Source organism: Cyprinus carpio, chromosome B12, assembly GCF_018340385.1.
Source record: "Cyprinus carpio isolate SPL01 chromosome B12, ASM1834038v1, whole genome shotgun sequence".
In the NCBI taxonomy this organism is placed as follows: domain Eukaryota; kingdom Metazoa; phylum Chordata; class Actinopteri; order Cypriniformes; family Cyprinidae; genus Cyprinus; species Cyprinus carpio.
The window spans coordinates 3,804,170-3,819,127 of NC_056608.1; the positions used below are offsets into that span (position 1 = coordinate 3,804,170).

General features: G+C 33.9%; 1 protein-coding gene across 2 annotated transcripts in view; it reads left to right on the forward strand.

Annotated features, from left to right (window-relative positions):
• The window catches only part of LOC109055826 (integrin alpha-X-like), a 36,547-nt gene extending 23,552 nt beyond the window's left edge, over positions 1–12,995 (forward strand). For both annotated transcript variants that reach the window (XM_042734928.1, XM_042734929.1), the window contains 26 exons: positions 1,031–1,142; positions 1,241–1,371; positions 1,467–1,612; positions 1,795–1,942; positions 2,360–2,510; positions 2,702–2,775; positions 3,746–3,863; positions 3,947–4,086; positions 4,198–4,344; positions 4,456–4,659; positions 5,096–5,229; positions 5,319–5,455; positions 6,000–6,151; positions 6,335–6,466; positions 8,644–8,717; positions 9,260–9,401; positions 10,103–10,201; positions 10,277–10,356; positions 10,481–10,567; positions 11,051–11,129; positions 11,243–11,338; positions 11,425–11,505; positions 11,642–11,752; positions 11,850–11,963; positions 12,205–12,315; positions 12,424–12,995. In XM_042734928.1, coding sequence (XP_042590862.1) covers positions 1,031–1,142; positions 1,241–1,371; positions 1,467–1,612; positions 1,795–1,942; positions 2,360–2,510; positions 2,702–2,775; positions 3,746–3,863; positions 3,947–4,086; positions 4,198–4,344; positions 4,456–4,659; positions 5,096–5,229; positions 5,319–5,455; positions 6,000–6,151; positions 6,335–6,466; positions 8,644–8,717; positions 9,260–9,401; positions 10,103–10,201; positions 10,277–10,356; positions 10,481–10,567; positions 11,051–11,129; positions 11,243–11,338; positions 11,425–11,505; positions 11,642–11,752; positions 11,850–11,963; positions 12,205–12,315; positions 12,424–12,504 — 3,081 coding nt within the window. In that variant the 3' untranslated portion in view covers positions 12,505–12,995. The remainder of the gene's footprint in view (positions 1–1,030; positions 1,143–1,240; positions 1,372–1,466; positions 1,613–1,794; positions 1,943–2,359; positions 2,511–2,701; positions 2,776–3,745; positions 3,864–3,946; positions 4,087–4,197; positions 4,345–4,455; positions 4,660–5,095; positions 5,230–5,318; positions 5,456–5,999; positions 6,152–6,334; positions 6,467–8,643; positions 8,718–9,259; positions 9,402–10,102; positions 10,202–10,276; positions 10,357–10,480; positions 10,568–11,050; positions 11,130–11,242; positions 11,339–11,424; positions 11,506–11,641; positions 11,753–11,849; positions 11,964–12,204; positions 12,316–12,423) is intronic.
• The last annotated feature ends 1,963 nt before the right edge of the window (positions 12,996–14,958 follow it).

A 14,958-nucleotide genomic window follows, 5' to 3' on the forward strand; every position in this document is an offset into this window, starting at 1 on the left:
TCTAAGAGAGTAATCTGAAATCTAAGTATAATAACCTTCAGAAGTCAAAAGACAAAGGCCTTTGGAGCATGTGATGAGAAGCGAAGGAAAAGAAGAAACTTTTTTGAAACGCCAATTGGACCTATATATACTGGAGACATCAGATGCACCATCCAGTCATGTTAACATGACAATGAAATGCAACAGATAAGATCAGATACATCTGTAGATACAGCAGATCTTAGCAGTCTGGTATTTGCAAAGTGATATTTAAGGACTGCTAAGATAAAATCAAACTGTATCTAAATGTGTAATACCACAGCCCCATCTTTATTTTTAATCTGATCTATTTTGCATCACATGCTGCAAAGGCCTTTGTCTTTTGACTTTTGAAGATTGTTATACTTAGATTTTAGATTACTCTCTTAGAGTTTTAACAGAATATATAAAAGAATCACAAAAGAATAACTCTAGATTAACTTAAATAATGAATATGCTGTATACATGAATATGAAAAATAAGATAAATATAACAACATTGGATATGTGCATACACCGCATTTGTACTGTGAAAGCATAAAAAGAAAAGGGTAACACTTTCTTTATTTTAATGCTCCTTTTGAACATTCTGTTGACAATAAGTAACATTGCATCTACATATCTACTAACTTTCATTAGAGTATTAGTAGACTGTCTGATTAATATCTGCTAACGTTTTTTGAGATTCTTATTCTAACCCTAACCCTACCAGTCTATACTAATACTCTTCCAACACTCTATTGAAAGCTAGTAGATATGTAGGTGCAACGTTACTTATAGTCAACAGAATGTGTTAAAGGGACCATCAAAATAAAGTGTAACCAAGAAAAGAATCGGTGCATGTACTAATGTAAAAACGTAAGGACATCAGCATGATTTTGGTTAGTATTTGTATTATTTGAATCATTGTTAGATATAAACCTCCAACTTGTAGACAATCATAAAGAGCCCTACAATTGTACACTAGTGTCCAGAGTTTGTCATATTGGAATTAACATTTTAATTTCTCTCAGGTTTGTGGTCCAACCATACCTAAGAACTGTGATGTAACCACTTACAACGGCATGTGCTTTAAAATCAGTTCAAAAAATGTTGTAAGCAAATCTGTGCCAAGCACTCTGAGAGGTATTTGAATGGGGTTGTGACACATCAATATTCATACTGTATATGACATCTTCAGATTGATGGAAACATGATGCAGTTCTTTTTTTCCCCAACCTCAGAATGCCCAACATCCCAAATTGATATTGCTTTTTTAATGGATGGATCTGGAAGTGTACTTAATGTGGATTTTAATAAGATGAAGGTTTTTGTCATAGAAATGATCAAAAGTTTTATAGACCATGACACACAGGTAGGACGATCCATGCATTTATTATGTTCTAGATTATATATGATTCTATCACCAATTTTGCCATCAGGAACTAAATCTATCTATCTGTCTTACAGTTTGCCATTGCACAGTTTTCTACAGATTGTCAAATTCATTACAAGTTTCAAAAAGTCAAAAACGCCAAGGCGTGGGAAGATGCAGTGACTCGGATACATCAACAGTGGGGATGGACTAATACTGCAACAGCTATAAAAAAACTTGTGTAAAACATACTTTCAGATATTTCATTAAAATTCTATTTAACCATAGCATACTTTACTTAAAAAAGATACTTAAAAAGAAAAACTAAGACCATGAATAATATTAACATACAGTATTATACAGTTATACAACTTAATATCTTATACAGTTGCATCATTATTCTGTATTATTTTCCATCAACAGGAAGGAGCTATTCGTTAGTGAAGGAGGTGCAAGACCATCAGCCAGCAAAATTCTGGTTGTTATCACAGATGGTGAATCAACTGAACAGTTCTTGAATGAAGCTGTTCAACAAGCACAAAAAAACAATATAATACGATATGCAATAGGGGTAAGATTAATATGTTCCCCTTCCTTATGTGTTTGTCTTGGAAAAGGTTTGAAGTTTTCAAAATGATTTTGTTTGCTGTGTAAATGAAATGCATGTAAAATGGAAATTCTGTCATCATTTACTCACACCCTATGTCAATACAAACCTGTATGACTCACTTTCTTCTTAAGGTTTTTTATTTATTTATTATTTTGGCCCATGAAATAAAAGTCAATGGCGACCAGTGTTGGACCCAGCTGACCTTCATTTTTTTTATAGACAAAAACTGATGAAACGTTGTTTAAAATATCTTATTTTGTGTTCAGTGTTGGGGGGGGGTTCATACATATTTCGAATGACATGAGGTTGAAAAAATAATTCCAGAAGTTATAAACATTATATTTATGGAGCGTTATCCCTACTTTGAATTTTTCTTAGGTTGGCAATGCTTTTAATAATGTCAAAGCAGCAAGGGAGCTTGCGATTATTGCATCTTTACCCACCAATAAGCATGTGTTCAAAGTAACTGACTTTGACGCGCTGGAAAGTATTCGTGATCAACTCAAAGAGAACATTATTGCCATTGAAGGTATGTTTGCAGATTAAATAAAAATAAATAAATAAATAATAATAATAATGACAGAATGTTTACATTTTTCAGTTATCAGCTGTTATGTGAGTTCATGTACCATATGCAGTGGGTTGATTTATAATAATAATAATAATAATAATAATAATCAACGACTAGTTAACTGTGTTGTTACTTCTTTTATTGGCTAGGAACCCAGACTACTGGTGATTCATCTCGGATGGAGTTTGCACAGGACGGCTTTAGTGCAGCATTAACATCAAATGTAATTTTATTATACCAGACTTAAAAAGGCATTATATGAAAATATGAAACATGTACAGTGGGTATAGAAAATAATCACATTTTGTTGCTTTGCAGCATGAAATGAAGACAGACACAGTTTTTGTTTTATCCAGCTGTATGTACTGGAAAAAGATATAGCACCAATATATCAGAAAAAAAAAAAGAAAAACTCATCGATTCTGTTTATTTATTTATTTATTTTCGGACATGTTGGTGTTATATCTTTCATAGGATGTTATAAGTTGCACTGAGTAAATACAGCTTAAAAAAACAAAAACTGTGTCTGTCTTCATTTCAGGCTGCTAAGCAACAATATATGATCAGTTTAAAGGGGGTGATTGTTTTCTTATTTTCTCACTGTAGGTTAGAATTACACGGAACATTTTAATAATTAAATAAAACCAAATAGGAAATCTGAAAAAAATGAATAATAATAATAATAATAATAATAATAATAATAACAAAATGCTGTGGGATTTACTTTAATTTTTTACTACATAAAATTTTAACTTTTCTAGTAAATTTCAGAAATAAATACAAAGAAACCCAAGTAACACATTGAAAAAGAAAAGACTGTTTCATTCTGACCTTTATAGTATGAAAAGTCCATTCTAGAAAACTTGATCAGTAATGTGAGGATGTCCCAGTGCCGTTATGTAAACAAGTCACATGCAGCATTCATCCAATTAATGATGCTGACACAACAAATATGCAAATAAGAACATTAACCCGGGGTTGAGAAACGTAGGTTACAGGTGAATTAGCAGTTTATGAATACACATGATTAATTGTGAATGCCGGTTAAAGAATGAGTAATGTGAAGGTGTGAAGCAAGATAACCAGGATTCTGGTTAGAATGACCAAGGGTTGATATTTCAAGTGTTAAAAGCCTTAAATAGAACTTGTATGCTTGTAATACAAGCAGCTTATCACTCTTCTAACATCATCAGACAGATATAATAATGACTGCAGTGGGAGCTTTCCAGTGGAAGGGTGGATATCAGCTGTACACACAAAATGATCAGTTAAATGTCTTTCAAGCTGGACGTGAGCATGACAGTTATTTAGGTAAGATCTCTTCTTTGACTGTTTATATCAAAATGTAATCAGTCAAATACAGCAGAATATTATAAAGTCTATTTTATTTGCAGGTTATTCCTTGGCAATAGCGACAGCGTTCGGAAAAAAGTATGCAGTCATGGGAGCACCAAGACACAAGCATAAGGGACAAGTAACTGTTTCAAGAATTGATAATATTCCAAGGAATTTAAAAGAACTGGATCCTCCTAAGGTTATAAAACTCATATTTGTGTAAAATATTAGCACATGGCACAAACAAGTTAACGTAAGCTCAAAACAGACTGCATGTTAAACTATATAGCTTCCCTTTCTCTTTTCTCAGCCTCAGATTGGCTCATATTTTGGAGCTGAGGTTTGTGTGGTGGATTTGAACAGGGACTCCAGAAGAGTCCTCCTATTGGTATCGGCACCAACATACATAGAGCCTGACCGGGAGGGCAAAGTGTTTGTTTACACCTTCAATCATCGGGTAAGCGATAGGCATTAAATGTTTTAGAGCATTTTGAAAATCAGTTCTGATTTAAGTTTAGATATTTGATGTGTTTGTTTGTTTACTTCTCTCTCTGGTCTATCTTTACAGTCATACTTTGATTTTTCGGGTATGGAGCTGGTGGGAATAACAGGTCAGAGGGGTCGGTTTGGCTCTTCTCTGGCCAGTCCAGCAGATCTGAATGGTGATGGTTACATGGATGTGCTGATCGGAGCTCCTTTAGAGGAGGACGGACAGGGCAGCATCTATATCTTCAATGGTGGAGCATATCAAATAAATCCCACATATTCACAGGTGCAATGGGTGGGAAAAGAGTTAATAATAAAAAAGACAAATTAACAGTTAAATATGCTGTTTAGTACTTTGCACAAATAGGATTAAAACACATTCTGTTTTTGTTGTTGTGAGAACTATTAGATATTTTAACTTTTAATATTCAAAATAAAATTATTTAAAATTAGGAATGTTCTGATTACAGATTTGACAGATTTAAAAAAATTCAAACAACTAATTTTCTTTAATTTTAATATAATTTTAAAATAATTTTATCAATAAAAACAGAGCGACAATCCAAGTATTTATTGTCAAAACACACCAACAAAACATATCCTTTGTGGTCAGTGTCTATTATAACTGTCTTAACTGTAACTGTTTTTCTGTTTTACCTGAAGACATGCTGAAATCCTCTGTGTCTCATTCTCCTTCTTTACTTCACTGTATGTGATGACAGAGGATTGCTGGGTCATCTGTGAGACCAGGTTTGCGGTTCTTTGGGATTTCGTTGAGTCAGTCCTCTCTAGATCAGAGTAGAGACAGCCTTCCTGATATTGCTGTTGGGGCCATGGGAGCAGTTCTGCTACTCAGGTGTGTTTTTGTTTTATAAAGAACTCTACATATACAAAACTACAGATTCAGTCATCAGCATTCATATGTGTTATATGTGAATCATTCAGGTCCAGACCCATCATGCATTTGGGAACCAAAGTAACTTACAACCCATCCAAAATACTAACCGGTGAAACAGAGCAGTCACTGAAAAACACCATGAAAGTGTGCTTCACCATGAGTCCATACAGACACAACATAAAAGGTTTATCTAAAATTAGAAATATTCTTTGATGTTGTAAAGTGTGTTGTAAAGTCAATGTGCAGATAGTTTTTCCTGTGCCACTTTAAACTGCAGGGACAACTATCAATTTACTGTCTCTGTGGTGTACCGAAATGTTTGCATGATAATCCCAACTCAGCAGCATTGGCTCAAACAATAGCGTGAATTTGGGGGCAGGACTGTGAGGCAGATATGACTCAAATTTTGGGGCTAGTATTTTTTATTTATTTATTTGGAAAGAAATGAATAAATAAAAACATAATATTACATAATAAAATGCACTTTAATTTTTTTTTAAATTGTAATAATATGACACAATATTACTGTTATTACTGTAACGATTGCAAACATGGTACTGTATTTATATAATAAATATGGTCAAAACATTATGTCTGACTTAAACAGTACTGCATTTTTAAAAGGTAAAGCATTTAAAAATTTGAAAACACAAAATTTAAAAAAAAATAACATGTCCTGTGCATTACTTTTGCTGATTTTTATTTTTAATTTTTTATATATTATCTAGGCTTAACAGCAAATATTAATTACACCATAATTCTGGATGCCAAGCGACAGAAAAATCGAGCATATTTCTTACCCAAAAACCGCTTCGTCAATGATGTGATGAACATTAGTCTTAATAAACCAACTTGCAAAAGTCATCCTTTCCTTATAGACGTAAGTCTGAAACATTTTTTCATACTTTTAAATATCAGAGTCTGTTATTCTGGCTGTATGAAATAATGTTTATGAATGGGAATAATGAAGTGTTGTACTTTACCATAAGATGCAACAATGTGCCAACACAAACTGAAAATCATGATTTTATGGTACATGAATATCTTATTTGTATCCTATCAGGCTTTCTCAGAAGATGCTCTGAACCCATTGTCCAATCAATTAACATTCACTTTTGACGGTCTACCATCTGCCAAACTGCAAAACATAAGGCCAATACTGCTGCCGGGGATAAAGACCACCACAGACCACAATGTAAGAGAAGGCATACCAATTTCAATTTCAATTGCAATGTCACATGTTACCTTTTATTTGGGGGGGTTGAGTGTTATTTTGGACCTTATTGACTTTTGTTGGATGAGCTAAAACATTCTTCAAAATAAAAAAAAAAAGTCTCTACAAAAAAAAAAAAAAAAAAAAAAAAAAAATATATATATATATATATATATATATATATATATATATATATATATATATATATATATATATATACAGAAAATCATTTGGAATGAAACAGTAGTAATGATGACAGAATTCTGAGTTCTATCCAACTCAAAACACATGGTATTACACCAATATAATCTTTTTAACATACAGTATTTTCTTTGTCATTTATTTATTGAGAAAATGGTTCATTGTTACATATCAACAAACATTGCAAAAGTATGGGAATCTTTGTTTTACTATCTGGTGTGACCCCATTTTGCACCAATAACTGCGGGTAAAGTTTCTCGTAGCTGCTGATCAGTCCTGCATAACCGCTTGTAGGAGTTTTAGCCCATTCCTCAGTACAGAACCGCTTCAATTCTGTCATGTTGATCCTTCCACAACAATTAAATTCTATCAACATGTAATTGGATTAAGATGGAATTCATTGTTCCATCAAGGATGGCAAGCCGCCCTGGCCTAGATGCAGCAAAACAGACCCAAACCATCATACTACCACCATCATGTTTCATGGATGAGATAAGTTTCTTATGCTAGAATGCAGTGTGTTCTTTTTTCCAAACGTAAAGCTTCTCATTTTAAACAAAAAAAGTTATATTTTGGTCGGATCTATCTGCAAAATCTTTCTCCAGTAGCCCTCTGGCTTGTCCACATGATCAGGCAGCAATGCTGTTTTTGCAACTCTGCCATGGACACCATGGTTGTTCAGTGTTCAGTTAGCTTGAGCTCCTTTGCAACCTCGTGGACTATTACATGTCTCGCTTTTGGAGTGATCTTTGTTGGTAGACTACTCCTGGGGAGGGTAACAGTGGGTCTTGAATTTCCTCCATTTGTACACAATCTGTCTATGGACTTCTTTGTGAAGTCCAAACTCTTTAGAGGTGGTTTTCTAAACCTTTCCGGCCTGATGAGCAACTGCAGCTGTTTTTCTGTGGTCCTCAGAGATCTCCTTTGTTTCTTGCCATGATTCACTTCCACACACATGATCAGACTTTGATAGATCCCTGTTCTTTAAATTAAAACAAGGCAGGCAATGACACCTTGTCATCATTCCAATGAATTAAAACACCTCTGAACAAATGGACACGAAGTTCACCTTCAAATTAACGGCGAATCCTAGAGATTCTTATACTTTTACACCACACATTTGTGTGTCTACTGAATCATTTTTCTCAATAAATAAATGAAAAAGAAAATATTTTTTGTCTCATTTGTTTGATTGGGTCCTCTTTGAAAATCTGATGTTCTACATTATGTTTATGCAGAAATAGAAAACTGTAAAGGGTTCACAAACTTTTAAGCAGCACTGTATGACTAAACATAATGGGCCCTATAATACACCTGGCGCAATGCAGAGCAAGGCGTGGCACAAGTGTTTTTGCTAGTTTCAGCCCGACGCAGTTCTCATTTTCTCATCCTGTGCCGTGTTGTTTAAATAGGAAATGCATTTGCGCCCATTTGTGCGCCTATGGGCGTGCTAGTTTAAGAAAAAGAGGTGTGTTCAGATGCGTTGCTATTTTAAGGAACTAAAAATAGATTGCGCCATAGACCAACTCAAACCCATTCTAAAGTCAGGCACAATATTTTTCTTTGTTATTTAAAGAGTGCATTAGTAATAGGTGCCTATAGGCGGGTGCACAATGCGTGTACACTTTGCTTATTACACACACAAGGCATACAAACAAACATTTTTAAAAATGAAAAATCACATTCCGCCACGTAAATAGAGAACCCACCATGGCACGAGCGCAACTGGCTTTTAGAGGGGATGGGAGATGAAACTCTGATTGGTTTATTGCAAGTTACGACCAAAAAACACCCGTTACTCATTAAGAGAATAGGGACAACGCATTTAGACCATGCGCCCGGGCGCCCGGTCTAAATGGGCCCATTAGGGCCCATTAACTATATATCTTGTGTAATACGTGTTTTAGTTTTTTATGATTTAAGAATGTTTTTTCCATCTTAATATCTTCATTCCACAGCTGGACTTTGAGATAAATTGTGGAAGTGATGACATTTGTGTGGATGACCTCAGGATGGATTTCAATTTCTCTGGGTGAGCAAATATTTACGTTTAGTTATTCTGTATTACATTAAAGAACGACACAAATAAATTAGCAAATAATAAAATTACTTGTGCTTAACTTGCACAAAACCAAAGGCAATATTCCAGGGTAAGAATAAACGTAACAGTGTGCTCTATACACTAACAACACCAGCTTATGAACTGAGGGAACTAAAGGTCTCAAATACACAGGGAAACAAACTCAGTACAAAACAGTTCTCTAATTAGTTACAATGAATACCCATGACAACTGATGATAAACGGGGACATAGGAACAAGGAAACAGGAAAAAAGGAAAAAAAACTAAAAGTCAAACAACAGAACGTGGCAGCACAAAAACATTTGTGTTAACTTGCAAAAGTATTGCGGTCCACCAAGAAATTTAGCAGTTTTCATCCAGCCTCATACCATTTCCTTTACAAAGGTTTTGCAAGCACGCATTGTTGTATTTCCATACAACAATGTTGAATAATGGAATCAACCTTGTTTCATTCCAGGTGATGTTTTTTCTCTCTCTTTTTTCTGTGATCCAGATCTACAAATATAGAGGTTGGCATCATGCAGGAGATTAATGTGACAGTGTTTGTAGAAAACAGAGGAGAAAACTCGTACAACACACTCTTCACCCTCAGCTACCCCTTTGGACTTTCCTACAGAAGAATCATATCTAAACAGGTAAAACTTATATCATTTTTAATAAAAACACTGACATACTGTAGTGATGTCATTATTACATTGCACATCTGATTGGTTCTTTTTGTATCAGCAGCCAATGAGCTTGCTGCTTAACATTCAAATACTTGGTTAGTGCTTGCTGTAGCAATTGCTGCACACTTCAGAAAACCTTCACCTTCCCCAGCTCCACCTGTATAGATCTGCAATGGCATGATTGGCATGATTCATGTATGCTATGAATGGGGGTAATTCTATATATGTTATATGTACAGCAGCAGTATTTCTTACATGCCAAGACCAAACACATTACCATTGTCATGTACATTATCATGCCAATCACTCCAAGAGTTGTCATGATGGAAATATAACTAATTTAAAGTCCATTTCACAAAACACCATTTCACAATAACGTTATGTTTAACTGTGCACTGTAGTCTGCTGATCTTTAAAGCTGGGTGGATTCTGATTGGCTGTCAATGATTTTATCATTCATCAGCTGGAAAAAAAATCATTCTGAAATTGATTTGAACTATATTGTTCCTCTGTGCCGTTACCATTATAGTTTTGGTGTGGACTTATTGTCTCTATTGTCATAGAGTTATAATATATCATTATAGTTATCATTCTTGGTTTGAATAGGATTCTGGATGACAATTATTGTTACTGAATGATTGTTTATGCATCATTTTCTGTTTGTGCAGGGCAGAGTGGAGTGTGTATCTCTTGACAGTGAGCAAAAAGGTTCATTTGGAGAGACCACCTGCCACATCAGCAAACCCATCCTCAAAGGAAACTCTAAGGTGAGGTCACTTTTAAAATGGTCATGTGCATTTTTCTTTTTTAACACTCCTCATTTTCTCTGCGTCCACCTCTAGGCTGTGTTTCATATTACATACAGCATCAGTAAAGAGAACACCTTCGATCAAAACGTCACATTTACTGCTAGAATCAACAGGTATGACACATGAATATCACCTTCATCTGCTTTGTTCATCTGTGAGCTGTTGAGTAGTTGTTCGCATATGAGAAAATGATAAGTGGAAATACTACTACTAACCGAAACCCTTCATCACTTACAGTGGAAATGACCAACACTCTCAAACCAGTGAATTATTCAGAGAGAAAAGCATTGGTGTCAAATATGGCATCTATATCGCCTTAATAAGGTTAGTGCTCTGTTCCTCTATAACAGACGTAAGCACCCAGATTCGACAATGGATGTTACGTTTCCACTTGATGGTTAAAGTTAAATCTATGATTCTAAAGCAAAACCAATTGAAATTTGATGTTTAATTTAGTTAGGTAGGTTATATTTTGTTTGACATGAAATCTAATAAAAAAAAAAAAAAAAAATTGTATTACACTGTAGTTAGTAATTGGCCAAGCTAAATATTCTTCAGACTGATAAATCTCATTAGACAACTTGTTCATACATTACTATTTTATTGCATGGTTTACCAAATAAATGCAGGCTTGAGGAAAGTGTTTTCAAAAACATAAAAAAAAGACATCTTAAGGATTCTAAACGTTTGACCAGTAGTGTGTTTGTGTGTGTGTGTGTGTGTGTGTGTGTGTGTGAAATATTACAAAAAAAATGTATATTACAAACTATTAAATAACTGTCTGTCACATTTTCCCTTTTAAATAAGGCATGAAGATTCAACCCTCCACATTAATTTTACTGCACAGAAATTTGATTCTGATAAACCAGTCAAACAGATACTAAAGGTACTGAAATGAAATGCACGCACTTCCATGAACACAAAATGGAATTAAATAAAGATTTTCTCATCCACAACTAGAGTTTAATGTCTCTTCATGGCAAAAATTGTCTCTTTCAGGTTGAAAATGACTTTAGAGAATTAAGTTTCAAAGTTTTCATCAGAGTACCAGTGATGTTGGGAGATAAATCTATCTGGGCTAATAAAAACATACAGGTAAGCATGAATGTGTTAGAAAAAGCCCATATTGATTCACATTCATCAAAATAAAAACAACCAAACACAAGTGTATGTGCTTTTAGATTCCAGGCTGTGTAAAACAGAGGGATGAGCAGCCTGTCGTAACTGATTTTGTTGAAGTAATTAGAAAGGAACGTGTGGTGGTGAGTGAATCAGTTTAATTCCCTGATCTAACATAAATAAGTCCATAAAATACAATGTTTTATCTTTTCTGCCCACTGACCCTCTCTGGGTGTGTGTGTGTGTGTGTGTGTGTGTGTGTGTGTGTGTGTGTGTCAGAACTGCTCTGTGGCGGTGTGTGCCGAGTTCAGCTGTGATGACACTCTCTCAAAGAATGAACGGAAATTTTATAATATAACTGGCAATGTGAGCTCTGGATGGATTGAGCAGGTTTATGACATTTAAAGCAAATTCATATCGCAAAACAGACCATATATTCATATTTTTTGTGTCATCATTTATTAATGTCATGATCTGTCTCTCTTAGACTGGACTCAGAGCTGCTGTTTTTCAGCTGGTTAGTTCAGCGTCTCTGGATTATGACAAGAGCAAATATGTTTTCTTTTCCTCTGATTCTCAACAAACTGCATGGTCCGTTAAGGTAATAGTTTTTTTTTTTTTTTACAAATTAGCCAGAAAGATAATAAAATTTCAAAAAGAATACAATTGAAACCTAAAAATATACGGTTATAATATGCAATGTAAATGTTCATATGCTAGATCTTAGATTTTCCAATCCACGTTTACCTTTGCAACCACAATGTAAACCATAATGATATATTTATGGGAAGGTGGATTGTCAGAGGTAGTATTGTATTGATATACAGTATGTGTGTATGTAGATTGATACTCAAGTGGAGGTGTATGAGGAGGTGAATCTGACCAAAGAGATCGCTGGAGGTGTAATAGGAGGACTGCTGCTACTGGCTCTTATCACAGTGGCCCTCTATAAGGTGTGTATACTGGAGGTTCAGTTTCAAACCTTTTGTTTTCAGTGGTCTACATACCTTGAGTTTCTTTTTCTGAGTTGTAATGCATGTTTTCTTTTTTTTTCTCCTCAGGCTGGTTTCTTCAAAAGCCATTACAAGGAGCTGCTAGAGAATGCAGAACAAAGCCCTGAAGATGGGCCAACCACAAAATAGGTTAACAAAATTAACCAGCCCCATTATATCAACCACAATAGTGGTGTATTAAAAATTCAACTGTGGCTTTACATGCAAGTGAAACTACTTTCCAGGACCAACTTTATTAATGAGGTTTTTTATATGCATAAGCATAGAAATATTATTGATATTCTGCTTATATGAAAATCATAAGCTTTCCATTAACAAACTCTGTATTATCTTTATTAAAATGAAGAGAAACAATCTCATCATGCTTGTCATGTGACACACAGCAGCCACTATAGCGCTGATGCAAGCTTGTTTTATTTATTTTTTCCTTTTTATTTGAAAGATTCCCAGACATGTTTACTATATCATGAAATATCTTGAGTTTCAAATATGTGCAAGTAAATGCATTTTGCACCTTTATAGATCGTGTTAGTTGATCTGTAACTATGCATTAGACCAATCTTTTTTACTTAAGTACCGGATATGGGTTTCATGCCATAAAATATTTTTAATACTACCAACTCAAAAGTCCTAATCGTTATTTAGATTGTTATTAGAGTTAAAGCACTCTCAAAACCCCCATTATAATCACTGAAACTGTTTACATTGTGAAATGAATATTTTACTTACATCGTACACACATCTGCACTTTGTTGTTTTTGATGAGAGAATTCGCCAGAGAGCAGAATTCAACGATGACTGATCTGAACGCCACTGACTGGCCATTGCATTCATAAGCTCAACAGAATCGTGTGTGATTGGTTATAAATCGCAGCACTGTAAAAAATCATCTGACTCGGCCAAAGCACAAACCAGATTTGAATTTAGCAGATGCTTATATGCTGCACTGAACGTACTAATCACACTCGTGTCATCGTATCAAATCTAAAATATATTATTTGGCTTTTGTTTTTTTTGTTTTTTTTTTTGTCTTTTAAAAGCTGCATTTAAAATCCACTTGGCTCAAAAATCTGAGGGGGCACGTGAGGGGGCATATTATAAACATTACACCTCCACAACAATGCAATTATGATGCAGTTATATTTTTGAAAAGTGTATTACATATTATACATATAAGTTAAAATGCATGTACATATTTAAAAAATGCATCACAAAAGTATTTATTTATTCCTTTGCTAAACTAAATTAGGGTATAAAGATAAAACAGAGTAGGAAATAAAATTCTTGCTACTTGAATAGTTGTAACACAGTGGTAGAATGAGAACTGGCACGATGAAGGAGATTAACTGGAAATAGACTTTAATAACAAACTCAGAGAAACATTACCAATCACTATTATAACTGAGAATGGACAGAGACAAATGGAGAACTGAGGGTTCAAGTAAAGGTAGGAAACAAAGGAACTGATGAGTTAATTAAAGATTAATTGATTAATCCAACAGACTGAGAAACTAGGTCGTGGGGAAAAACACAAGACATGTACATGTAACAATAGTGAGTGCAATAAATATATTTTTGTGATTTGTGCAACAACATGCATCTGTTTCTTCACAAATGATTTGACAAACAATATGTGTTGACAATGTAATTAGTAATAATAGGTAAATAATAAATTAGCATTCTCCATATATATAAACAGATGGAATGCAGGATATGAAATTTATATTTTCAGCTATTTAAAAGTAAGTGAAGGATTAAAATTTTGTAAGAATGATCACGAACAACTAAATATTGTAAGATCAAAACTCTTCATCAGTGCATTTGACTGAGTACATACCCCACGTACATTTATCCAGTTTTGTTGTCTATGCTTTAAATGTTTTTGAAAGAAGTCTCATGCTTACCAATATTACAACTTAAAGAATTTTGTATTTGAATATATATATATATATGTGTGTGTGTGTGTGTGTGTGTGTGTGTGTGTGTGTGTGTTTGTGTGTGTGTGTTTGTGTGTGTGTGTTGACAATTAATCATCAAAATTAAAACAAACAAAAAAACCTTTTGAAATGTTTTACTTTACATATAAGGAATCTAGAATATATGAAAGCTTCAGTCTTTGAAATAAGTTACAAAAAAATTAACTTTTCAAGATATAAAAATATATATATATACAATACACACACAAAAAAAAAAAAAAAAATATATTCAAATGTAAAATAATCCAGACAACATTCATAAACCAATACATATATATATATATTCAAATGTAATTTATTCCAGACAATTTTGAGCAGCCATTACTCCAGTATTCAGTGTCACATAATCATTCAGAGATCATTCTTATATGCAGATGTGAAACATTTCTTATTGTATTATTTCTTATATAAATGCATTTACTGTCACGTTTGATACATTCCTTTTGAATGAAGGTATTTACCCCAAATACATCTTTACATATAAAATAAAGAAAGTACTGCTAAAAGCAAAAGCAAATATGACAGCAAAGAATTTTGTGGAGGAGTTGTTGCAGAAGATCTAATTTTAGATTCTATTAATGAGGAAGAAGAAGGAGTAAGACCAGGA